Genomic DNA, 25748 nt, shown 5'->3' on the forward strand with positions numbered 1-25748 from the left:
CTCTTTTAAATCACCCTGAACCTAGGCTGTAGTTTTTAGTGTTGCGACAACATAGATGGTGTGTGGAATTTGACTATGGCGATCATGGCCACTAGGAAGGCAATGTGTACTCATTAGGTTGATGGTAAATTAAGTTTTATATTCCAGGAATTAACTAGACCCTGTTGTAATTCAAAACTACCACTGTTTATTTATAATACCCACGAACAATAAAAGCAAGTTTTGTCCCTATTCAAGTACAAATTGGTTTACTTATTATTCTTGTACCCCGTGATGAAAAGTTTTTTTAACTACTGAAATAAAGAGAATATCTCGACATTTAAACGAAGAGAACTAAATATCTTCTGTCCAAATTTCTTCTGTTCCAAGAAGGTAAGTAAAATGCATTAATGCCCAAGATAATAACCATAATATAAATTATCTTTGTTTGATCTTGGTCTTCCATCTCCATTCCATATCGGGGTTACTCATTTAACAGTGAGTTAATTCGATTTGTATTGGATAAAACCTCCCTTAAAATCTGCATGGATCAAAATTAACTTAGTCAATCAAAGATCATGTGCACTATCCTCGTATATAAATATAAAAATTGGCCATATTTATAGTGCACGTGCTCATTGAATATCCTCTTTTGAAAGGTGTTGACTAGAATTAATGCAAATACAAGTACAAAAATTAAATGGTGTACATTTAATGTAAATCTTTACTCGTTTGCTGCAAATCATCCACATATAAACCCACTCCTAGGACATTTGGTAGAAATGTACACAAATAGAACCTGCTGCTCAGTGCATGGTCATTAACCATCTGGTTCCCAAACTTCACAACTGCAAGATATATTGGGCAGGATAAACCTGGGCCCCATTCAATTCTAGTATTTCTGCAACTGTGATGATCTTGTCACCTACACTGAATGCCTTATTGAATGACCGGATGAAGCCAATGGCTTCAGAGTTGGTGTACAGATAAATATAAAATGCAATACATCTTCACAGCTGCCTGTGAAATAATTTTATATTTCAGAATAGACCCTGTACCGCTCATGTATGAAGGGCTTTAGCATATTTCTAGTCTGATATGGTAATAATATGATCACAGATATGGAAATTTGGCACTGTGCAGACACTTTCCTGCTTGGTAGGCTTTTGCATTTGATATGTAGTCGATGAATATGTGGCCTTCGGTGTTAAACTTGCGGCTGACCCAGAAAATAAAAGATCTGCTTTACATTCACTGGCATGTATGATACGCCACATAAGTGTCCCAGATATGTGGAATCCAGTGTCTATGAAGTGCTCTTCCTGAACTGGAGTATCACTTAACTGACCAAGAAGGCTGTCTAGCAGCAGCGTGGATGAAACATTTGCTTGAGTTTTACTCCACGTTTCTTCTTAAGTGGTACTATTCGAGCAATGTGTAAATACATTAATTCCTATATTGTTGTTTAACCATTTTGATAGGATTTTGAACAGTAATTAGTAACCCCATAATTTAGTTGCAAAGCATAGATTGGAGTGAGACTGGAATCAATTTCTAATCTCCTTTTTTACAAATCTTTTTAACTTAAATTTGCTTTTTGTGCGCCTTAAAGAGCCTGCAGTAGCCAAGTCAACTTTATAAATATTTTTTGTATGTGCTCAGCATGGGACTGCAGTTTCGCTAGCCAATCAAATTGAGATTGGGTCACCTTTGGGACCAAACATAACAATCTTGAAAGTTTCCATTGGGTGATATTCCATGTAACCAGGTGGTTGGAAGTAGGGGCAAATTATTGCCGTCTGAGTCACTCTACATTTAATCAGTTTTCAGCAAAATCATTTTTAGCAGAGGAAAACTGAAAGTGGACTCTGAATTGGTACTGATACTCTACATTGTGTTGTGGGCATGTGGTGCAGATCTAAGTACCCGAAAGATTTCAAGTCTCACTGGCAGCCAAAATCCAAGGAGAGACCTGCAAAACTAAGGAGACTTCTCGCCCATATTCATAAATATTTCTAGCTTAATTGCTGAAGATACCTTGCCGCTGTGGATTTTATTCCACCAAGGAAAGTGGGAGTGGAGATAATTAGTAGATCTGTTCTATTTGATGGAGACGTTACCTAAAGATATTCCTCTTCATTGGGACCGGCTGTAGCAAAGTACAGGGCCGGCTCCTCCGTTATGGCGGAGGAGCGTCGCCCCACTGCTGAAAAGCAGCAGAAAGATGAAAAATAAAATGACATTACAACTATTTTACGGTCATTTTATTTTTTACTTCCAGCCCATCGAGGGCGGTCCAGGCCACAGCATTACACAGCAGGGGCAGTGGCGGTTGGCACTAAAAGTACACGTCTGTTTGGCCAGCCATCCATGGCCGGCCAAACAGACATGCACACTTGGATATCTCCAGGCTGTTCCTTGAAGATATCCTAGTGGCACAGGCTCCACGACCTTTGCTGGAGCGCAAAAACAGACTGCTCTGCCCAATCCCAGCACTTCTCTCATGCTGGGAGAAGCGCTAGGATTGGGTGGGGTCTGGGAGCCTCTGCCCATGTGTATCGTAGAAGAGCCGAGCGGGAGCAGAAGATCATCACGAAGGTCGGCAGGAAAGGTAAGTTAATATTTGTATTTTCTTTTCCCCTCCCCCTCTGATTGGCAGCAGCCGCCCCTGGCAGAGTACACAAGCACATCAGTGGAGTGTGTATCTGGCAGAACAAGGGCTACGATCTTCTGACCCACATGATGCTGTGATGCCACCTGAAACCTCTCCACCCCCATTCATCTCATGGCAATATGTTTGTGCCCCAGCAGCCTCTCGCGAAAAAAACAGCCCTGTCAAAGTATGATCTTTCTTTCGGTGGCCTTCCTCCACCAGCCCTGCATTTTTTTATTTTTTTATTTCAGCAAACTTTTATTAAAGCTTTTTTTAAAACATAAAACAAAGAATCAGTACATGATCTGATGTACAAATAAGCATGCAGTTATAACACCATAAAAGGTCAAAAAGAAAGAATTAGTTTCTATCTAATCAAACTGATGTTGCCACCTACATAGCGGGAGTATCCTTGGGAGTTGTACGAAAGGAAGGGAACAGAAAAGAGTGGGGAAGGGAAATAGCAAAGAGAAATAGAGAAAGGATGTGTGCACTTCATGAGGATGGTGCATTGCTGGATAGGAGGTGAGAATGTATGGCTTGTGAGTTGATATACTACTGTAGACTATCAAAGTCTAAGAGTGTTTGAATTTTGTCAAGTATAAGTCTAGACTATACCATAGTAATTCAGAGAAGGTAATGTTTAATTTTTCGCTATGTGTGTTATTGTCAGCCCTCCTCAACTAAGAAACCCAGGCCCACTATGTGTGATGTGAAATATTAAAAATATTATAGTTTTTCCATTGTGAAAGTATATAGTTTTAATGTGGAAGATCATGTGAAATCCGTCTCGGGCACGTGCTTTGGAATAATGCGGATGTTGAGGAAGACTTTTCCGTGGATCCCCTTGGAGGCCAGAAAGACCTTAATACAGGCACTACTAGTTAGTAGACTAGGTTACGGTAATGTACTACTAGTAGGAATCAGGGAGGATCTTGCATCTAGGCTACAAGTTGTGTAAAACACAGCGGCGTGGCTGCCCCTCAGCAAACCAGCTCACACCCCGTCACTACCTCTCCTGCAACTACTGCACTGGCTGCCTATTAGGAAGAGAGCAGCGTTTAAGCTCTTGACGATAGTGTTTAAAGCACTGCAGGGGACTGGCCCGGCGTACTTAAGGAAGAAGTTAATCCTTTATGTCCCTGTACGCCAACTTAGATCGAGTAATCGGAAGTTGCTCTGTCCCTGAAAAATTAGTGGGCGTGCATTCTCTCATCTTGCCCCCTTCCTTTGGAACAGACTACCGGATGAGATACGAGCTTGCTCTACCCTGGTGTAGTTTAAGGAGCAGCTAAAAACCTGGTTGTTCTAATTGCTATACTGTCATAAGCTACCGGTACTGTACAGCCAAGGGCGCAGAGAGATCCCTTTGGGGATGATTCGTTGTGCATTACAAACCTTAATAATAATGTCAATTGTGAGTAACAGATCCCGTAATGAAAGTCCCATATGTTGAGTGTAGGTTTCGGATTAATTGTTGAAGGGCCCAGAATAATTTTATGGTTGAGATTAAACGTGGTACTGAGTAGTTAATTTATGATATGTTCTATATGTTCCCAATCAGAGTGAATGTGTTTACATTAGAAAACAAGGTGTCCAAAATCATCCACTGATACATTACAATGCCAGCAGAGGGTCGGTCGAGTCAACTAAGCCTAGTTTTTGTGATCTCTTTGGGGCCAGTAGTCTCTGTAGAAGGTTCAGTGTTTGCATTGTGAGATCAGGGGAGGCATTTTATCTTGAGGAATAGTATCCCATGTTTGTTCTCATGTTGACTGTGATGAAGGGAGACTAATATTGGTTATATAAGTCTATGTCAATTTATTCTGAATAAGGGAAGTGACTATGCAAACACCTTTTTCTCTAAAAGTTTATAAGGTGTATAGGCAACATGCCCTTTGCTTGAGATGGATTTGAGAAGTGTTACGCAATCATAGGCAAATGTGGTTCCAAATTTCCTAATTTCAGCTTTAATTTTCTCAAATGTATTGAGCTTCGAAGAGTGGATCTTGAATTTCTCAACCATCCTAGCCAAGGAGAGAGGGGACATAGACTATCCTAGGTCTTTAATGAGTAGAATGCCAGAATTCGCCCTGCTGCCAGTGGCTCACTTCTGCTAGTTATCTAATCAGGCAAATAATGCTGGGATTGCATACTTGGTGTAGTACCTGGAAAGAATATGATCAGGTTGGCTGTGGAAAGGGAATGTACAGAGCAAACTCAAGGAGTTGATGGACGGAGCGCTGAAACTTTTCAGACCCTCACCCCCACTCTCAGATCTGGTTTGAATCCATCCTCGTTCTTTAGCTCACTCCACCACCCCAGTTCAGATGCAAAGTAGTCTTGACCCTGTTCCTATTAGGAATAGTCCAGCCCGAACTGCCAAGCGCTAGCATTCCCACCAAATCTTACCCTACTCCAGTTCTGCCGGCACAGCTACCATTCCGACTTTATCAACCAATTCTAGGTCTGCAGCACCGCCTTACCTACCTGCACGCCATACCTGGTCCCTTTAGGCACCTCTAGCTGTGAGATTAGTGACACACTTTAAGAAGGCAGCCTGTGGCCCTGATCACAGCTGTAGAGCGTTTATCACAGTTCACAGCTCCTCTCACACTTGTGTCTCTAAACTTCTGTGTGATTTTTCACTTCCTGAATGTTTTCACACTTGTCTGATATTCTGATGGTTTCCATCTGGCCTGATTTTATAGGAGGGTGTTTTTACTATCAATTGCGCGTGTCTGGTGTTACATAAAGGTTACATTACCTTACTCTGCTGTGCCATCCCATTTGGAAGCACTGCAGTGAATCATTTTAATAGCACATAAAAAGGAATTTGTTCAGTGAGTGGTTCTACTATTAAGAAACCACCCAGCTCTTCATGCATTGTGGTTTATGGAAGAAAGGCCAATTGAGCAAATTGGATAATACATTACATGTTCAGTATGTATGTATATTGTTTAAACTGTGTGTACGTGCCCTTGTACTGACCGAAGGCTATTACTGTGCTGTATAGTGGAGTATACTTCAAGAGTATTCATTATTTTTTTCAAACCTCACTAAGATGAAGATGGAAATAGTGGATCAAGTCCTTTTCATTACAGGCTGCGGGGATAGCCTCTCGGTGGCGCATCGCATGCTGCTGCTGGCACTGCGGTGCGTTGTGGCGGGGGTGTAGTTCCTCAGAGACCCCAGATACTGGAAGCAGTCCAGATCACCACTTTAATTAAAATAGAGGTGTTTTAGGGGAGCGGAGATGTAATAGATTGACTTGCTTATGCCAAGGCAGTGGTCAGGGGTCCTTGCCAGATTTTTTGCGGCAGTGGCGATTTTGTGTTTTGTCGCTGAAATCTCTAACGGTGCTTATTCTGTGATGGAGGGAGGTTGAGTCATGTTGTTTTTCGATTGGAAGAGATTCAGCTGGTCCATTTCTCATATTTTTTTTAACAAAACAATTATCGTTTCGCAAATGTCGCCATTGACGGAAATATTGACATTTACACATGTTGTACAACCTTTCATTTTTGTAGAGGGTCGATTACTGCTTGTTCTGCAGTAAACACAGACGTGCGGCAATGGCATTTTATGATTCACGAGCCCTCGGAGACCTGCCAAACGGTGGCCTTGTGAATTTTCAATCGTTTTTCAGCAGTAGGGTTCTTGCAGGTGGTATTGGCAGGAATGAATTTAGATGAGACGCAGGTTTCAGGAGCAGGTGTTTAATATGTAGAAGGGGTTTACAAGCATGCCTGTTTTGCTGAGGATGCAAAGTTTGGAAATGCCAATGTTCTTAATGCAGTGTTAAGCATGATTAACTTAGAAATGTAGGGTTTAGCTGGGTGGGACTAACACTTTTTCAGGACCGGGGGAAGCTATCTTGCTAGGCTGTGGTTACCATTGATAAATGTTTATAGGCTGAGCATATATTGGTCAAAGTGCAAGGTGTTCTTAATGAATGAATGAATGAAAAATGTATTGTTCAGTTACTAAAAACTTATAATTAAAACAACATTAGGTGTTCTTGTTACCATCATGAAAACAATTTCCACACCAAAGTCATGCTTTTATTGGAAATATACAAAAAAAAAATATTTTAAAAAAAGCTGTCAGTCCATTTTGCTGACTTATCTCTACCGTATATGTTGCTTTTAGCCTCATTAAGTAAATGTTGTGTTATTGAATGATTAAATAAAATGTACAGCATCAACGAGTACATATCCAAAATCAAGTACAAAGATCATGTGTAAAGTTCTGCTTATAAATTAACCAATTCCAGCTTGCCACCATCAGCTAGGCCGGGCACTCCATGTGCAAATTCGAAAGTAAAGACAGTGGTTTTTTTTCGTTGATTGTATGTAAGAGTAAAACATGAAACCTCCGCTAAAGTTGGAATGTAATTAACGAACTAGAGTTCTAGAACTAAGCGTAGTTGAATAATTAGCCTGATAACATTGTCATGATTTCATATTATGATGTAAAATCGCATTTCAACTGCGTACCTCGAAACTGACATCAATCTCACTTCATAGGTATCAATTTCTTAGGTGTGTTTACTTAACGTATATAGTTGTGTTCCACCACGTGCGTTCACACGCTGGAAAAAAAATATATGTTCAATATTTTTACAAAGAAATATTAGCATCATATCTGTTTATACCTACCACACAAATGGAAAAAATAGGATTCCCATTAAGAGTCAGGGGTGCTGCATGGATGTTCAGTTCAGCCATTTTGAGTTGTGTTGAGAGTTCGGTCACTGTTTTCATTTTTGACATTCATGCTGTTGAGGTTAATGTAAGTTCAGAAAACCAACACTTGTGCCAATTGCCGTCCTAAAAGGCGTAGTTATGATTGGACCAGTCTGGGACCATGCACCTGCCACAATGAACATGCAGTATTGGGAATGAACTTCCGCTGGCTCTTCGTTGGAGGAAAGAGGGGCCACCATGCCCTGCCAGTGCTTCAGTTTCAGGCCCACACACACCACACTTCCAAGTTAAGGACCTTGTGGCAAGCGACTAATTTCCAGCCCGAATTACTCCCTTTTCCACTCTGCCGAGCTTGTCATTATTTCCAATAGCTCACACGTTTGAAGGGTATGTTAAAAAAAAAAAAAAGCAAAAAAATAACAAGCTTCAGTTGTGCAGTTCCGATTGGTCCAATAAAATTGACAAGGCGATCCCGTCAGAGGGAAATATCCTGGGCTTAATTGTCATAAATCTCTCGTAATCCAGGGCAGGCAGCATTTGAGATTCTGTCCGAGCGCTCGGCTTCCAGGCCGCCGATGTCTGTGCGTTTCTTTCTCCAGCCTCCAGGCTGCTGCAGCACAAGCCAGCATCGCTAATGCAGAGAGATCCCTCTCTCTCTTCCCTCCCGCTCTCCCCTCCCTCCCTGTGCCTCCCTCACTCCCTCTCTCTGCTTTGATTCGATATGAACAGGCTGATAAGTCCAATGCTACAGAGAATTCTGACATACCTCTGCAGATGACTGCGTTAGAATGGTATATACTGGGCTTTTCCTGAAAGGTGACGTTTCGCTGCTAATGAATATTTCCCCTTTGTTGCCGTTTTGCAGGAGTACCGATCCCGAAAAAGAGCCCAAAGTCGGTAAGTGTTTTTTTTCCATTTTTCTTTATATTTGTTTTTCGTTTGTTGTTTTTCGCATTCTCTTTGTTGCTGCTTTGTTCCATATCGCTGCATAGTTAATAGCCAGCTGTTTGTTGAAAGAGGTGGTGGTCTGTAGCCTCGTCGCCACGGTGTATGGCAGAATGATGGTGAAATGCGCTCAGTCCGTGTCTGATGGAAATGGCCATTTATTGCAGGATTTGCTGCTCGTTAAAGGGAACGACTGTTATTTTTGGAGTAAAACAATGCGTTAGCTGAGGCCACGACGGGGGCCATATGTGATGGGTCTGGTATTAACGCGCCTTCCTGTGCAATAGGAGATGCAGTACAGGGTCCACGCTTGCCGGTGCCTCGGTAGATCGGGCACCGTACGGTGTTTGTTCTCGCTGCGTTGAGGACTGTCTCTTTGGTTCGGCGGTCTGGGGGTTTGCTGGGCGAAGGGCTTCCCCGGCCAGATGGATCTTAGCTCACAGGGCAGCGCTTTGCAGCCCATCAAACAGGCTAACCAATTTGGGGAGGTGTAAACGGCGCCTTGAAGGTGCATCAGCTGGGATGTCGAAGCACTAGCAGGATTCTGTATGAAAACAAAGAACTGGGCAGGCAGCAATGCAACTGCAGGAATACTAAAGCATTTTTTTCGCCTATTAATGTGTTTAAATTGTTTGTATGTTCTTTTCTATATATGTAATGTTAAAAAAAAGAAAAGAAAACCAGTTTAATCATGGTAAATTGTCTGGTAGACTGTTAATCTGCAACTGTAACGCTGAGCAGAAGCACATATATATTTATATATTTTTAAAGCGGAGACGGATATATCTGCTGCTTTGTACATTTTAAATTCCCTGCTCATCCCGGACGAAAACCCAGAATTAATTAATGTGTTTCTGCTGGCTTAGGGCAGTGCTGATTAAAGTCACGTGACTTCGGTCAGGTCCGGACCGTTGTCACTTTTCATTAATGTCCTGAACGGAAGCGCGGTGCGCGCGCTCACACTCAAATCACAGAAATGTCAGGCTGCATGTGTGGACGCGTGTCACGGCTGGCACGTAATTTGGCCTTTAGTGAAACTGAAGCAAAGAAAATGTGCTGAGTGAAAGTATTTATTCTAAGCAAATAACTTTAATCAAGCAACACACCTGCAATGATATGGCGAGAAAAACAAAGCAGCACATCTTTTCTCATAGAATCTTAAAAAAAAAAAAATAGTGTAAGTTTTCGCCATTAAATGGACAAACATACGTTTCACTTAGGCGCAAGCGAGTTGAAAATTATACTTTATTGTTCAGAGAAAGTGATATTTTATTATTCCCATTTAAAAAAGGAAACCGAATGAGCGTTCAGGTGTCGGTTGTTGGCATCACAAAAACGGTTATGTGCATTAAGAAACCCATGTGGCATATGCCACATACATGCTATAAAAGCAACGAGTGCAAGAAACCATTTGATATGTAAAAGTTGATGCAAAATTATCGGTGAAACTCATGTAAATAAAAAGCAATCAATTCTTTTTAAAGTTGTTTCCTGATAAAAGTTGTTGCATAATGAGAACTCGTGCATTAATGTAGAGGAACAGTTGTACTTGTATGCACAGTCCTATAGTATTTAAATGAGACCTCCTTCTGCACTTTTAGATCACTTTTGAAATGTGTTGTGCATTATTATAGCAGTACATGGTTCTCAGTCATTTTGGACTTGTGTCTTAAGGCCGTCCCACCTGTGCTGCCAGAAATGTAGACCAGTGTGGTCTTGTAGTTGACACCAGTGGCCTAGGCTTGAGTGGTTTTTAGTTCACATCAACACAACAAATATGAAACCATTCATGGCACACAGTCCTCATGTGTATGACACTCATGTCTATCTTCAGCTGGTCTGCATTCATGACATCGGCACCACCTTGGGAGAAATATCAATGGATCTTATAAAAATTGATTCTCGATAAAATAAAAGCGATTGGCTACTAGAAGTGCACCTCACCTGTCTTGAGCTGGCACAAGGATCTTGCTTTGTTTTCTAAGTCCTTGGATGTATGCACCTAGATGGACCTCAACAGAGCCTAGTATGATCGGCCATCTTCCATGTTTATACGCAAAGGAGATCCACCATTACATTGCAGAGTCTAACTTTATAGCTGTGGTCTCTTCAGTTATTTACATGGGAAGCTATGATTGGCTGACTTCCTCAGTTCCACTGTGGGCTACCTCAGGCCAGTCTGGAGTATGGCAGCCAGACTACTGTCTGGAGTCAAGAAGTTTGGTCTCCTAGCCCTGGAGTTAAACTGCCTGTCTAGTCTACCTCCTTCCGAAAGTGAGTGGCTCTGTGTGGCATGCCTAGCCTAAAAGGCCATCTAGCCCACTAGCTAAAAGAGATCCCAGGTTGCCTAAGAGTTGTCTAAGACAGTTCCAAAGCAGATCATCTATGCCCTGTTTATGTAGGCGCCTAAACACTAGAACTTGTGCTTAATTCCCGAGGCCATAGCCCAAAAGGCTCTACTAATGGACTTAAGACCCAGACCTCCCTATGTATTTCAACTTTATTATTGTGGTATGCTCTGCGATTGTGTGGCCATCTCAAAATGACTTTTTATCAACTTTATGAATTTCTCCCTCGTTCTGCCTCCCGCCCCCCCCCCACACACACGCGCACACACACACCCACAAAGAAAACAAATAAGATTGTACCCTGTGGTCAGAAATGGAGCAATGCAATAGTATAACTGTGAGGATGATGAGAATGGAATTTCTGCTGTTGGAAAAATTAGATTTTGTCTGATGCCCCCTTAAATCATCATAACTTCAGAAATAATTGATCTCCACTGACTGCATCTGCACATCGTCCAAAAAGATGTAGGCACAAATTTAGAAAGGACGCAAGTCTACTGAGCCATGGTGTCTTCATACTGGAGGAAGTGTTACTGTTCACTTGGATGAGTTGACACATTTTTAACAATTTGACAAATAGTACCCTCATTGTGGTTGACCTGGCTCCTCTTTCATGGGTATTGTTTAGGCGAGTTTAATATGAGTAGATAGTTTGCGGTCTGTGGCGGAAAGGAGAAATGGGTTGGACCAGGGCCAGACTGGCTACTAAAATAGGCCCTGGCAAGATGTTCAACCCAGACTGCAGGAGTCCTCAACTAAAATAGAGCAATTGGGGGCGGGGAGAGAAGCAACTGGGCTGGGTAATGGCAATCGGACTAGCTTTTAGAGCAGGCTGCCATCAGATGGTGAAATGCCAAAGTGAAAGAATAGCCAGTCGGCCCTATTATCTTGGACATCGAACACTGATCAGATGGCTGCATTGCGTCAGTCTTGCAAGAAGCCCAACCAGACTTGGGGTCAGCACCTTCAGAGTTGGTAGGCCTCCTGACCGCCTCACCCGCTAAGCAGTTCAAGCCCCATGCATTATTTAATTGGTCCACGTGGAGCTATCTATTCATTTTGCGAATTATTGAACTTTTGTCTGTGTTTTTGCTTTTCTGATAGCAAAAACATATCGGAAGACCAGCATTCAGTGTACTTTAAAATAAGGCAATCATCAATGGCATTGAATATGTAGATACAAACATGCCAGCATAAAACGTGCATCAATTGGCATTCACCCACGTGTACATTTCCATTTTTGGAATCAATTTCTTCCAGCTAGAGTTACCACACGAGAGAAGTATTTCTTTGGCCTTATCTGAAAAGACAGCAGGAGAAAAATGTTTCCTCTCATCAAGGTTAAACTGTGGACACAGCTGTTATCATGGTGTTCACTCACTTCAAAGTAGTGATGTTTTGGCAAATCTGGCCAGTGTCATTCACAACAAACGCTCTTCATTGGCTCCCTGTTACAAAGTCTGTTCACTTCGGCCTTACATAGTGCACACCCAAGCGAAGGCAGCAATGCCCGATCTCAAGAGAAGAATATTATGTAAATATATGTATGTAGGGCAGGAAGGGCAGGAAAAGAAATGGAGTATTCTTTATAATGATATGTGGAATGGCACATGGCTTCTTTTATCATATGACCTTCAGGGTTGCTGTGAAAACCGTAGGTGTTGTAGAAACAACACATTTCCCCTCACTAAAATACCTTGTAGAATTTAGAGTAATCGGTTTGTAATCATTCTGTCTGTGGCTGTTGAGCAAATATCTTAAAATTAAAACACGCAGGCTGTTAATCACCTCCATGTTTGCATAAGGTAAGACATTAGGCTGCACATTGCAGTGCTGGGTAGTTTTAGCCATATACCATCTGTTTGAAGTATCGTAGAATGTTGCTCATCAAATGTAACGCGTCAAAAAACCTGTAATGGTTATGAATTATCTAAGCTAATGGCATGCAGGTCGCTTTTCAGTCATTCTCCGTGTCCTTCAGCAGCAGTCGCTTAAGCATCATACATCCTATCTTACCTAAAATGTCAATATTGTCAATGTCACTCCATGCACAAATGCCATTTATTTACCCCCCTCCCCTCAGTTATTTTCTTAGTGGAGTTACTCTGGTGTCCGCGCATCATGCTCTTCATAAATATGAGGGCTGCTTGAGTGCCTGTTAAAATCAACCATAGAAATGAGCAATAATTATCTTCTAAATATGGGGCCAAAATGCGAGGTCTTATACACCAAGGCACTTTAAAGTGATAAGTTCTACCCCACCATGATGGGCCTTCTGAGTTGAACCAGCAAGGCGTCTTATCAAAGGAGGCCTGTAATATCTTGTTTAGTTTTATATAGTCTGCTCTTTGTGCTTGGAAATATCTTCTTGGCCTATAAATTCATCCTTAGAAAGGGATATGTTTCCCGAATCCGATGATATTGAAGTGACTTATGGGGTTCTTCCTCTAGACGGCCTATCTTTGCCTTCTCTTTTTATTATCAATGGGTTGATGATTCAGTGTCACTTTTCTTATGGATTAACTCCCAGTTTAGCATTAATGTGGATCTTGATGCATAGCCAAGGATTCAATCTTACAATTGCTTTCATTACTCATTCATTCTTTCTAAAAGGCCCGGGGGGCCGGACTCTACTCTTTGCTTTGACCTGCTTTGTTTCCGATCATCTCCTCTGCATTCGATTCAGTTGATTTGGGCCAACAGAAGTGCAAGGATCTAAAATTGGGGCATTATATTGTTCACAAAGCATATTTGAAAGTAAGGAGTTTTCATGCGTTGTTGGACAGTAGGTAAGAAGGCCTCAGTTAAAGAGAATATGCATAAGAATAGATTTTACATGCTGAAAGTAGTACTAGTAAACATACTCCACTTAAGTAATGACTAAAGATTTCCAGATTTCCTAAGCCGTAAGTCGGGTTGCAACTTGTTGGAAACTTTTTCAAAATCCAAACATATAGAGCTATTGAAGCAACATGCATAAATACATGAGAAATAGTTTTGAAGTCGCTTTGTTTTGGTTTATAACCTCCCTAATGGACCAGAAAACAGATTTATTTAGACTAATGCAAGGCTCCTTAATCGGTGGTAGCAGAACGAAGCCCGAATGCATTGCATTACTATTGTTGGATAGATTTCATTGCTGATTTGGTATAGAGTCTGTAAAGGGCTCTAAGTTACCTTAGTCAAGTTCATTCTGTACAGTAAACTCTATAATAGCTAAAGCTCTATGGTCATGTGGCAAACTATACAAAGGAACGTGTAATTGACAAAAAATGGAAGAGGTTGAAGATTTTAGTACATGCCAGTCCCTGGTTTTGTTCATGGGGATTTGATCATTCAAGGAAATGCTTGGCTGGGGCAACCTAATCGTTTCAGATCTCCATGGGCATTAAGATTAGGAAAATGTATTGCTTTTTGCTTCATTGTGGTATGTTCTCATAGAAAGTATCCTAGTTACTTTGAACCACTCAAGATCTTTCTTCCATGCTGATCATTGTCTAAACACCCGAAAAACATGTAATTTTTGTGCTGTAATATATCTCAGATTCTTTATGGTGATCATCATTTCTGAACCAATAAAACTACGACTAAGCTGCCGTCGTGTACCACAGTGCAGCTGTATAGCACATTGCAACAGCTATAATGGAAGAAAGGTCTGATCCGCAGGGCATAGCCCAATGTAGAACAACGGTAATGCTACTAGAACATTTCATGCACTGACAGCAGAATTCTCTAAATTAAACCGGGAAAACAGAAAAGCAGTAACTTGAATGTTGAGGCAAAAAGTTGACACCAGCCATTGTTGGCCCTCTGCCACTCCACTGGCAGAGGGCCACTGTTCAAAGCAGCTGCCCGCCATTCCATACACTCAGTCTAAGGCACGCTAGCTATATAATGGTTGCCTTAGCAACCACTGTCAACCAGGACTGATCCAAATGCTTGTGTATTCTTCCTGTAAATTAGTAAGTGCATTTCAAATATTCAAAAGGCATTCCAATATCCTGTACAGAAACTGTACACATCAATAATTCAGACCTTAAACAGACGTAACTGTTATCGAACCACAATTAGAATGCAATCAAATTAACAGATCAGTAGTGCATTGTGGTGTAAGGCGATTTAGAAGTTCCAGCTTTTGCTTCATTCCTTAATTATATGAACTTTTTTAATAATCAAGTTGTTTGCTCCTGATTTCTTTCTTTTTTTTTTTTTTTTTTTTTTTTTTTTAAATGTATTCAAGTTTTGAAAGCTTTTCATTGAAGATGTGGTGAAATTCTAGATCAGCATAGGGCAGCGGATTTACCACATTTGTTTTAAGTCATGCAAATAGTTTAGAGTATGGAAATAAAATAGTTACTTTATGAATTGCCACCCAGAGCTTGTGCTTTACCTTTTAATTAGTGTCTCTTGATCTCATTTGTTTTCCTTGAGGAATTGACTAAGTAGTATTGTCTCCTCTGGTCTGTTGGTTGTATCTCCTATAGTTATTTCCTATACTATCTAAAGTCTAGAAGCTGAAAGCTAGCGCCCCTCTTTGTAAACCTTTGTGCTTTTCTTCATTCACTTCTTGATGAAACAACTATTTGTGCGAAATGGAAACTGGTGCTCTAAAGAAAAATTAATACAGTGAACGAAAAGTAGAACTGTTGACTGAGTGAAATAATGTTTATAGGAAAGAAACGGAAAGCTGCACATATTAGATTTTTGTAGACCAAGTTTTGAATGAAGGAAAATCACTCAAGTAGGGATGATCAAAGGAGGCATAGTAAAGATGGTTGGTTCTGGTCTGAAAAATCTAGCAAGCCTTGGTTCATCATATCAACTTGGACTTGTTGCTTTTTTCAGTGTTAATGATGAGAGCTGGCTAAAGGCATAAGTACGCCAGAAAAAGACAGCACTACATTTAGGTTTCAAAATATCAGGGCTTTCATCTTTTTTTAATTCAGTGTATGTTAAGGTCTTGCTTTGTCTAAAATAACCCTCTATTACTTATGAGCATTGGTAAACACAGGCTCCTCTACCACTTTCAACTCCAGTGCAACACATATTTGATTATTGGTCAGCGGATCCCACAATTAGCTCTGCTTAGTGGCTGCTTATTATTCTCTCCCCCCCACAGCAACATTGAGTAGTAGAGTGGGCTATCATTTACTGCTCTCTCAACTGTGCCATCTTCTACCTGTCCATTAAGTCTCATCTCTCCACTTTTTAGGGAATGCCACAGTCTGGTTAATAACTGGGAACATGATACACATCTCTTTCATCGTGAAATCAGTGAACCCCTTTGTCAGAAAATTGGAATCTCCTTCAAGGCATACTCTATCCAATAAATGCATATATGGAAGGATCCAAAGATGCTTGTTGGAATTGCCGGAGGTAGCAGCTGTGAACCCTGGTTAGACACCTCTCTACTCCTCTCAGTGACTCTTTGCCTTCATCCTTTGATGCATTCCCAAGTGTAGTTCAAAGAAGACTGCACGTTGTGATAAGTTCATATTCTACAAGGAGTATTAACCTTTTCTTTCCCATGTTGATCAAACGAGCATCATTAGAAAGCTATTGAGCTTATTGTACAGATCTATGTTCTATTTCAGTAGTGCCAGAATTGGGATATTAACCCCTGATAGCTATGGCTCAAGGAGCAGGCAATCCCAAAAGAAGTATATGGTAAGTTCAGGTTGTGATAAGTTATAAAGTAAACTACACAACACAAAATTCACAAACAAATTTAGCAAAATTGAGAACAAGTTAATAAGCAAAAGGACTACAAGATCAAAACTCATGAAGGGGATTTGATTATATTAATTCCTAAAGTTTTAAGACAAAATGCCTAGAAAAGTCAACACCATGGACAAAATCAAGTTTGTGGTAGACCAGGGCCCAGGTGAAATTTCAGGTAGAGTGCAATGGGGGTTGGGTATACATCGTGAGTTGTCCCGAACAAAGAGTTTATCTGAAAACTCATACTCCACTACTCAGCAAGATCTTTCTGGTCACTCGTGCGACCTCTAGCTCCTCATGGTAGGCTTCTGGGCAGTAGGTGTCTCTCCAGCCAGGTCTCCTGCATGGTCTGGTCCTCCATAGTCAGCTGGGACCTCCTGGAGCCAGGAGCCCTTCTGCGTTTTGCATCACTGAACAGGTAAACAGGAGCTCAACCAATGCAAGTCCCTGGTTTTAAGTAATGGGTGCCAGCAGGATTCAAGAGCCCTTGACCAAGCACTCATTTTCCTGCAGAAGTCAAAAATCAGGCTTCTTCTTTCAGCAGGACTTTCTTCAAATTGAGTTTTCCCAGGACCATGCTCCATGTTCTGAGGAGGTGGTAGTTGAGATGCCAGATTTATTCTGTGCACTAGCCAGGGACTAGAGAAAATTGACCACACAAACGTAACTATTTTTGCGCAGTTCCACCACCTTCTTTTACAGCACTTTCTTTTTTCCTTCAGTATAAAACTACCCAGGAGCCCTTGTTTTACCATGGCAGGTCCCAGCTGCCACCAGGCAGGTCTCTTCAGTTTTCTAGCCACTCCTTTACCTGACGGTGACATAACTGGTTTTCCCTTCTAGGTGTGACTGGAGCCTATCTAGGAGGATCCTGGGAATGAATGGGAGAAGCCTTCTGAGTTAAGAGGTAGTGCTAAATCTGTCCAACGTACTTCCAACTGTTCATGTCCACTCCTGGATAGCTAATCCTGTTAAGTGGTCAGCAGTTGACAACTGTTTGGCCTTTCCTGGGCTCAGAGGCAAGCCGTTGTCCTCAAAGCTAGTCATTAACTCTCCCAGTCAAGGATCAGTATTCCAACTCTAGATGTTTTACAGACAGAAATGGTCTTCCCTCCAACTGTGACTGCAGACTCGCTATCTGTGAAGGCCCTTGGAATGAAATGGGGAAGCCGTCTCTGGCATCTCCAAGCCAAGAGGTACTGCTAAAGCTGTCCTTGGTAATGCCAACTGTTCCTGTCCACTTCCACATAGCTAACCGCTGATATGTGGTCAGCAGATAGCACCCATTGCGCTTTCCTGAGCTCGGAGGCAGGGCATTGTTCTCTGAGCCAGGGCCAGGGTTGTTAATTCTCTGATGTGTATTCAGACACCGGAGGCGTGAGGAGTGACAAATGGTTTTAAACTATTCCTGCCACATGCAGCCTTAAGTACATTTGTATAAAGTTGTTTTTCTGCTTAAGTTATCAAAACTCTTTTTCCACCACTAAGTCGGATTTTAAAAACGAAGTAGGAAATAACTTTTAAGCACTTTTCTACACCTTTTTACTAAGCTGAGGAGGAAAATAAATATTTCAATTCCACCCAGGGCTATTTGGGGGGAAAAATATCCATTCTACACATGAAATAGCTTTCCTGTTTTATCTCACTGTGAGGGAACACTAACCTCATAATGTAGTGTGATATAATGTTATATATTGACACCCTGTCCTGTGGCTTACAAGACCCAGTTTAAGGGTGACTTAGCAACATGGCAATAACGTTTTTCCTGTCGGGTATTTAAACTGTAGCCTGGCTAGTGAACAGTGGTGCTCCTGGCAGAAATAGATTTAGGTCACATTTTGGGTGGTGTTTCAGCCCACATATGACATTTAACTTTCTAGGCCATTGATTCGTTATAGGCATCATATACAATGGACTTGTAGGGAGGTTAAATAGGCCAAATAGTGGATTTCAATGTACAGCATGTTTTAGACTGCAAGTACAGGCTCTTTTACTACTGTCTAGCAGTGTAAAGTGCACAGAATCTTGGAGCTAACAAAAATATGGTCCACAACAAGGTGAAAAACATGGGTGGATTTACTAAAAGTAGTGCACCTGGAAATATGTTCTTCTGTAAACTAAATCTTCTACATCTTGGGCATAATATGTCTTGTGGTTTTCAACTTGTAGTTTTGTTTTGCTTGCATACTGTGTTGCTCTCTAGGTTACATGGTCTGATGCTGGGCCTGGTGGATCAGTGGACTAATGCATCCAGTCCAGGAATCTGTGTTTAACTTCATTTCCACAGGTTCGATTTCTAGTGGGTCAAGTCAGCCTTTCATCCTTATGAGGTTGGTAAAACGTGTACGAGTTGAGTACCGATAAGCCTCTTTTATTTCAGTGCTAGGTAGGTAAAAGTAAGCTTTACAAGTACATATTGTTGTTCAAGTTAGTCAGGGTCAACAGACGTTGGGCACATGAACCTTCTACGCATGAACAATCTACTACTATATTTTACCTGAAAGTATAAATCCTAGTTTTATTGCTTCAGACCAGTAAGGGTATGTCTGTGGTTTCATATGTGCATACTAAAAAGGCACTTTCCTTTCTAAAGAAACACCCTGCTCATTGGAACATATGTACCAAGTATTCAATAAATTGCTGCATGGGCCAACTTAATATCGGTTTTAAGGGCAGTATTTTTCAAACTATTGTTTACTTATATTTCTAAGCATCATTTAACCCGAGACACAAGAGCCTATTAATCGGAGGCAAATGCAGGGTGGGTGAGTAACCAATATCAAGTCTGTTCTCTCAAAAATCCCTACTAAAGCCCCAGTGTTATTTATATTTTTATTTGATAATCTGCAGGAAATATGCCTCACTAGGTACTTTTTCCAAGTACACGTCACTTCCTCTAACTGTATTCTCAAATTTCACGTAATTTCCTGTGATGTCATCCATCTCAAATGTAACCTAAAATCACTTCCTGTGCTGTTATAAAAGGACTACTTCGCTACCTCTGGTTTTCACCTGGCCTCTTGGTAAATTAACGTCTGTCCAAGAACCATAAAATAGGTTTGCGATAAAATACATCCTTCTATTCATGGATGCTTCTTGTACTCTTCCAACCAACACAGACTTGTGGCTCTCCCAACATGCTGCAGACTTTAACAGGGGTCCACTTGCTTCGCAATCCAGGGACACCGTTCTTCATTGTGCTTACAAATGAACATCCACTCTTCGGGTGAGGACCTGACTAGCCTTCAGAGAAAAAGCAAATTTGCCTCACTGAATTTTTTATACACCCATTTATTTATTCCAGAAGTGCCTCAACGTGATTCCGTTTGCAAGCCCTCCACATCACTGCACTTACTAATACGAACATTTTCTACTTTGCTTGGCATGCCTTTTTGGAATGAAACGCAAACTCCATTCAGTCCTCCAAAGCGGAGCTAGACTAAAACAGTCAGTAGTATAAGAAAAGGGGAGGGGGGGGGGTATGTTTGATGTTTATAGGAATGAGTACTCGGGAAGCGAGAAAATACCTTGAAATGAGTGACATTTTTTTTGTAATGTTTTTGGTATTTGGAACCCTTGTAATGTCCTGTGTAAAGATGTATTTAATTTAATAAAATAACAAACATCTACTAAGTGAGCCTTGCAGAAATGGGGAAAAAAACTAAACCAAACTGGTAAATATTAGGCAGGACAACAAATTATAGATGGGAATCAAGCAGCAAAAGCAGAGATCAGCAGGGGATACAGGTTAGCCGGTAGAGCATTCGAGTATGGGTAGTTGGTGAATGATTATGAATTGTTACATTTTGTGTTGAGAATCTCCCAAGAAAAACACTATTCTTGTTTGATACATTTTGTCCCTAAGTAGTGGACCTCTTGGGTTAACATAACGATGGTCTTAAACGCAAGGCAGACATCCAAAAATGACTATCTTGTAACCAGACATAGCCATTACAGACTGTGAAGAAAGGGTTAATATGACCATTCTTTCTGACAACACGTGTACACAACCTGCAGTGCATTTCCTGAGTGTGGTGGAGCCCAAACCAGATCGTCCTTGCAGCACAGGGTGCACAAGTGGTATCGGGCCGGCCTCTCTGAGATGGAAGTTGGCCATGAGTGTGAAGGCCACTGGAGTTCATTACGGCAGATTTTGCAGGGAATACAATGCGCGGAACACACGGGAGGAGGCTGCCCTCTTCGGATGGATCCCCTCACTCTCAATACCTGAAGACTGCAATGTGCCGGCATGCATTTCATTTGCTTTTGGATGCATTGATATTTGTTGTCACTGACATTCTTGGAAGTGGACAAGAAGTAGGTGAGATGGTTTTTGGCTGTCCATGGTTTGTCATCTCCTGTATGGATCCACGGCTCCTAACCAGAGTCGGGCATGAAAGTGAAGCTTTGGGCATAAGATTTCAGAAAGGTTTAGTCCAAGTTAATCAGGCATTTCAGTGTGTAGTTATCTCTCTCAAGTCTGAGTCCATTCAGGTACTTTTTCATTGGCATCTACATTTCGTCTTGAACCAGGTCTGTTTCTAGGATTTAAAGTTCCTCAGCTGCTTTGAACTTTAAATGTGCATCTGAAATCCACAGAGCCTCATCAAGGCAGAGCACAGGCAGGGTTGCGAATAGAAATAAGTGCTGATTGGTTAGCTAAGTGAATGAACTCTAAACAAGTTGTGGTAATGAACCATTGCATCCTAAGAGTCTCGCGCCTTGAAGAGCCTGAAGCAATTGTGGAGATAAGATGTTGCACTTTCTCTGGATCATAGATCTGCTGGAATAAACCTGCACCAGCTAAGACTGTAAAAGGTGTTACAAACATGGCAACAGTTTACTTAAAGGCTCTGTAATAAAACACTATTTTTCAGCTGTAATCAAGCTGGATTTCTGTGTAGTTGTGAGGATGCACTCACCGGTACTGATGTGGAAGCTTACCCATTCCTCTTAAATGGTTTAGTGTTTATTAGATGTGACCTGGCTGCGTAGTACATAGACTCTTGAATACCTGCACAGCAAGCCACTAATCCATTAAAGATGCACCCGCTGCATAGTTGCAAACTTTGGCCTTTATAGATCAACACATTTTCCCATAGAGACTGAATGAGTAAAATCCTTTGGTGCATCCGGACCCTTGATTGGCAACCGTTGCCATGGCTGTAGTTCTGCAAAGCTATGCAAGGATGTTTTTATGGAAGTGTACTTGCACCTTGGCGTTTGTATGACTTTAGAATGACAGATTGATATATCTTGAATAATGTACAGCGCATGCATAGTCCTAATTTGGAGATGTCTGAACCTCGAATTAAGCTGGCTGCAAATCAACCATGGAGTACACAAGCTAAAAGCAAAATGAGCAAAAGGAGATGTATAATATAGCCCATGTCAAAACAGTCATTTAAAATAACGGATAACAATGTAAAACTACCCATGGCCATGGGGGTCTAACCAGACGAGACAAAACCAGTACAGGGCGAGGTATAATATGTTGTGTAAGCATGGCGTTGTAGTGTGTATTTAATCAGGGAGCTAAGTCTTCCCAAACATCTGGCGCTGGAACATGTTAAACCTCTGCTGAGAACATTATTTTTGGATCCATCCGCTGCCGAAAACCTGTGATCCAGGTGGCTAATTCTGCTAGTCTCAGCTATGGCAAACGATTCCATTTTGGACCTGAAAATATTTTTCGACTGCCTTCACATTTTTCAGATTGTCTCTCACAGATCATGTCTCTGGGTATCTGCCCAGGCTGCATTGGCTGCCTGTCCATAAATGTATTTTGTTCAGTACCTAGGAATATGTTGTATGGCAATTAACTGGATGAGGACTGCCTTTCTAGAAGCGGCCTTGAGCTTCCCTACATCTGATGTCTTAGCTTTGGAATCTTCTTCCCATTGCCCTTGTGGCCCAGTCAACATCTTGATAATCGAAACACTTCTTATAGCTGGGCTATTCCCGCCATCTGTGATACCTGGGAATCGCCACATCCATGCCAGGATGCACCTCTGTGCTGTTGTTTACAAGATTTATTCATTCACTCAAACATTGTTGTATTAGACTTTCCTTGAACAAGTTCTCGCTGTGACTGGTTAAAGTGATGTTTTCAGTGCACTAATACAATCTCGTCGTTCACTGTGGGTGGCCGGTGCATCAGTTGATTAAAGTATTGTTAATATTGCATTCTGGAGCTTCACAGCCATTCCATCTGCATCAAACCTGCTCTTGTCCCACGGTGTACAGTCCTCTGCCGCTTTCCAATTTTGCCTCCGCCACCATTCTTTTTATCGATAACCAGAGAATTGGAAACGGTGAAACTGCCGTTGAGGAGCCACTGAGATTTAATTGCTTCATGAAGGAAAACCAGAAGTATGAATTAGTGCCCAAAATCTTTGCCAAGGGAAGAGGAATGCGCTCACAGATGAGATGGAGCAGCTGTCGCAGAAGTCCCTCAGCATGCAGTACATCTAGCAGCTCTTAAAAGCTGAACTCTTGTTAAATTGTTTACGCTGTCCCCACTCCCTTAGCAGTAAACCCAAACTTCATGATGATGTACTTCATTCTGTAACTGACATGTTTCAGTGCATCAGGGCATTGATGGACTTATCCCCTCACTGAAGACATATTTGGTGAACCTCTCAACAGAGGCCAGAACCCCCAACTCCCTTCAGACCTTCACCACGTATTGATGACCTTGACAACCAGTGGCCCATCACTCGCCTACTCTGGCAAGATCATTAAAAAAGCAATCTATGCACAACTTCAGTGTGATATCAACACCCAACTACCTTCTACACAACTTTATCAGTCTGTCTTCTGATAACACTGCAGCATGGAAACTGCTACCTTACAAATCATAGATGACGCCCACCTGGCCACAAATAAGGAGGACCTCCCACACAGTCAATAACCGCACTTTTCATCCACACACTGATGTGCAAAGCTTAAATGGGATTCACTGGAAACATCCTTCACTGATTCTCCTTCTACCTATCCAGCTGACGCCAGTTAATTCACATAGGCACCTCCATGCCACAGAAGACTCGTCTTACCTGTTGAGGTCCCTGTGAATCCATCTTGTCCCCAATCACATTCAACCTCTAATGCTGATAACCCACAAATATACTGGGAAGGGTCCTCTGCTGGAGTCATCCAGCACCGCAAACCTGGCTTGCATTTCATCTCGATCTCCAGTCGCTTAAACCCACCTAAGCAGAATTTCTGACATTCACCAAGAACAACAAGCTACGTTTAGTCCAAACCTGGCTCTACAGCCTGAATTTGAATGGATTTGAACCCAGTTACCAACCTCGTGGATTCGCCCTACACAGACTTCACCCTCAAAGAACACATCACCAAGAAAAGCAAGATGGCATGGTTTTGACCCTCTCTACTGAATAAAATGAAAGTATCCCTCCCAGAAAATGACTGCGAGCTTATGTTCAAGCCTTCATATTCAAACATCTGGATGATTACATGCCCTGCCCCCACTGGCTCTAACCCCAAATTGGCTCCTCTTCAGGGCATCATCATGCCACAGCACACCGCGTCAAGGGTCTGAAGAAATAACCCCACATTACCTCCATCGTGAAGGAACTCCACTGCCTTCCCCATGCAGGCTCACACCATCTTTAAAACCGGCTTCAGCACTTAAAATGTCATCCAGACCTACATATCTGGCTGGCAAGGCCCCCATCCCCAGTGGCTGTCTGCACAGTTGCAGCAAGGAAACCACCGGACTGAAGACCAAGAAATGCTCAAAATAAAAACCCTAGGCAACAGGTCTGTCCCCTCTCTGCACTCCGTACTTTAAACATCCTGGGATCCCACAGGAACGCTCTTACTATGCTCCAGTTTAGGAACTGGCTGAAGAGACACCTTTAAGGAAGACGGTATCTTGAGACAGTGACAGTCTACTTTCATGGTTAGAAATCTACTCCTCAATCGCATATTGACTGCTCTCTGCCTGTGACCCTGCACAGCACTTTGCTGACCTTTTGGCCAGGTGCATGCTGAGTAAATACCACATACATTTAGAGGTAGCATGTAGTGTATGCAGGGGCGTAGTTTCAGGTGACCTCCGCTCCCCCCAAATTGCATTCTTGGCTTGGTAGTTTCGTCTGGAGGCCCTATTGCTGTCAGTTTTTCTCATTTTAATTTGAGGTTTTAAAATGTTAATTTTTTTGTAATTGAGATTGTGTGTGTGTGTGTGTGTGTGTGTGTGTATATATATATATATATATATATATATATATATATATATATATGTATGTATATTCACCAGTTTACCCCCCAAAAATAGTACATCTGCACCCTATAGTGTTACTCCTTCAATGGGTGCAAATGTACTATTTTTTGGAAACATAGGCAGTGGTAGGCTTGGAAATCTGCACTAGTTTGAAGGTTCCTGGCATACTACTGCCAATCAAACACCCAAAAGGTGATGGGTGAATGTTTTCATATAGTGGCAGCCGCTCTTAGTAGCATTCCAACCCATCGTTTTTGCCCACTGTGCCACTCTAGGCAGAGACCCGCCTATTAATTCTGTTCTGACCATGTTCATCGTGGAAACTGCCCATCCCGAATCTTCGCCATCCCATCCCTCCACCCTTATGTGCCATGACCTGAAAGTGCAAGTTTATGTGAAAATTTAGCATGTAAAATAGTTTGGTTGGCTAATGCACCTGCTGCAGAGATGCGTGTGTCACCAGCTGCATAGAAGTGTATGTACATTCTGGCAGGTTGACCAGTCCTTTGCTCTGTTCAAGGTTGATGAAATCATGAAGTCTTGGTTTGGAGTGTCATCATATGCAGTGCTATAGAGTAGGCCTGCAGTAGTAAGCCCGGATATAGAATGCAAGGTCTTGTTTGCGTGCGCCTAAGTGCTGAAATATATAATGTGGGAAGTCGCTCCCTGGCAGACCAGTACATAAACATGCATCATTTCCTCTTCCCTGTCCGTACAGCAACCCCTCGAAAGGAAAGATAGTCAGAACAGTTCCCAGCACAGTGTATCCAGCCACCGCAGCGCGCACACGGCCTCCCCTCTCCGCAGCACTGCGGTGCTCCCCGACTACCCGGCCAGCGAGGCGCCTGCACTGGACCAAGGGGACAGCTCTGGTCCGAAAAAGCCCGACCCGTTCCAAATCTGGGCTCATTCCAGGAGCATGTTTGAAAGTCGACGTGAGTATTGTGCTTTGTTTCTACCACGCTTTTTGCTGCATTTTTATGTTGAAGACTCACATGTGAATGAAGGGGGGTCGATGATAAAAAAAGAAATGATGGTCGAAGGCAGAAAAAGCAGGAGTCCGCAAATGGTGCAGGCTGGGTACCGAATGTGTTTCCTCTTGAGAATAATGTAATCTTTGGTCGTCTGTGTTAGTTTTCCAT

The 25748-nt window shown here is 42.0% G+C and overlaps 1 protein-coding gene across 14 annotated transcripts in view; it reads left to right on the forward strand.

Annotated features, from left to right (window-relative positions):
* The window catches only part of MAGI1 (membrane associated guanylate kinase, WW and PDZ domain containing 1), a 1064730-nt gene that overhangs the window by 926150 nt on the left and 112832 nt on the right, over positions 1-25748 (forward strand). For all 14 annotated transcript variants that reach the window (XM_085624690.1, XM_085624691.1, XM_085624696.1 and 11 more), the window contains 2 exons: positions 8207-8238; positions 25325-25541. In XM_085624690.1, the coding sequence (XP_085480816.1) occupies positions 8207-8238; positions 25325-25541 (249 nt within the window). The remainder of the gene's footprint in view (positions 1-8206; positions 8239-25324; positions 25542-25748) is intronic.

The sequence above is a fragment of the Triturus cristatus genome, chromosome 9 (assembly GCF_964204655.1).
Source record: "Triturus cristatus chromosome 9, aTriCri1.1, whole genome shotgun sequence".
NCBI lineage: Eukaryota > Metazoa > Chordata > Amphibia > Caudata > Salamandridae > Triturus > Triturus cristatus.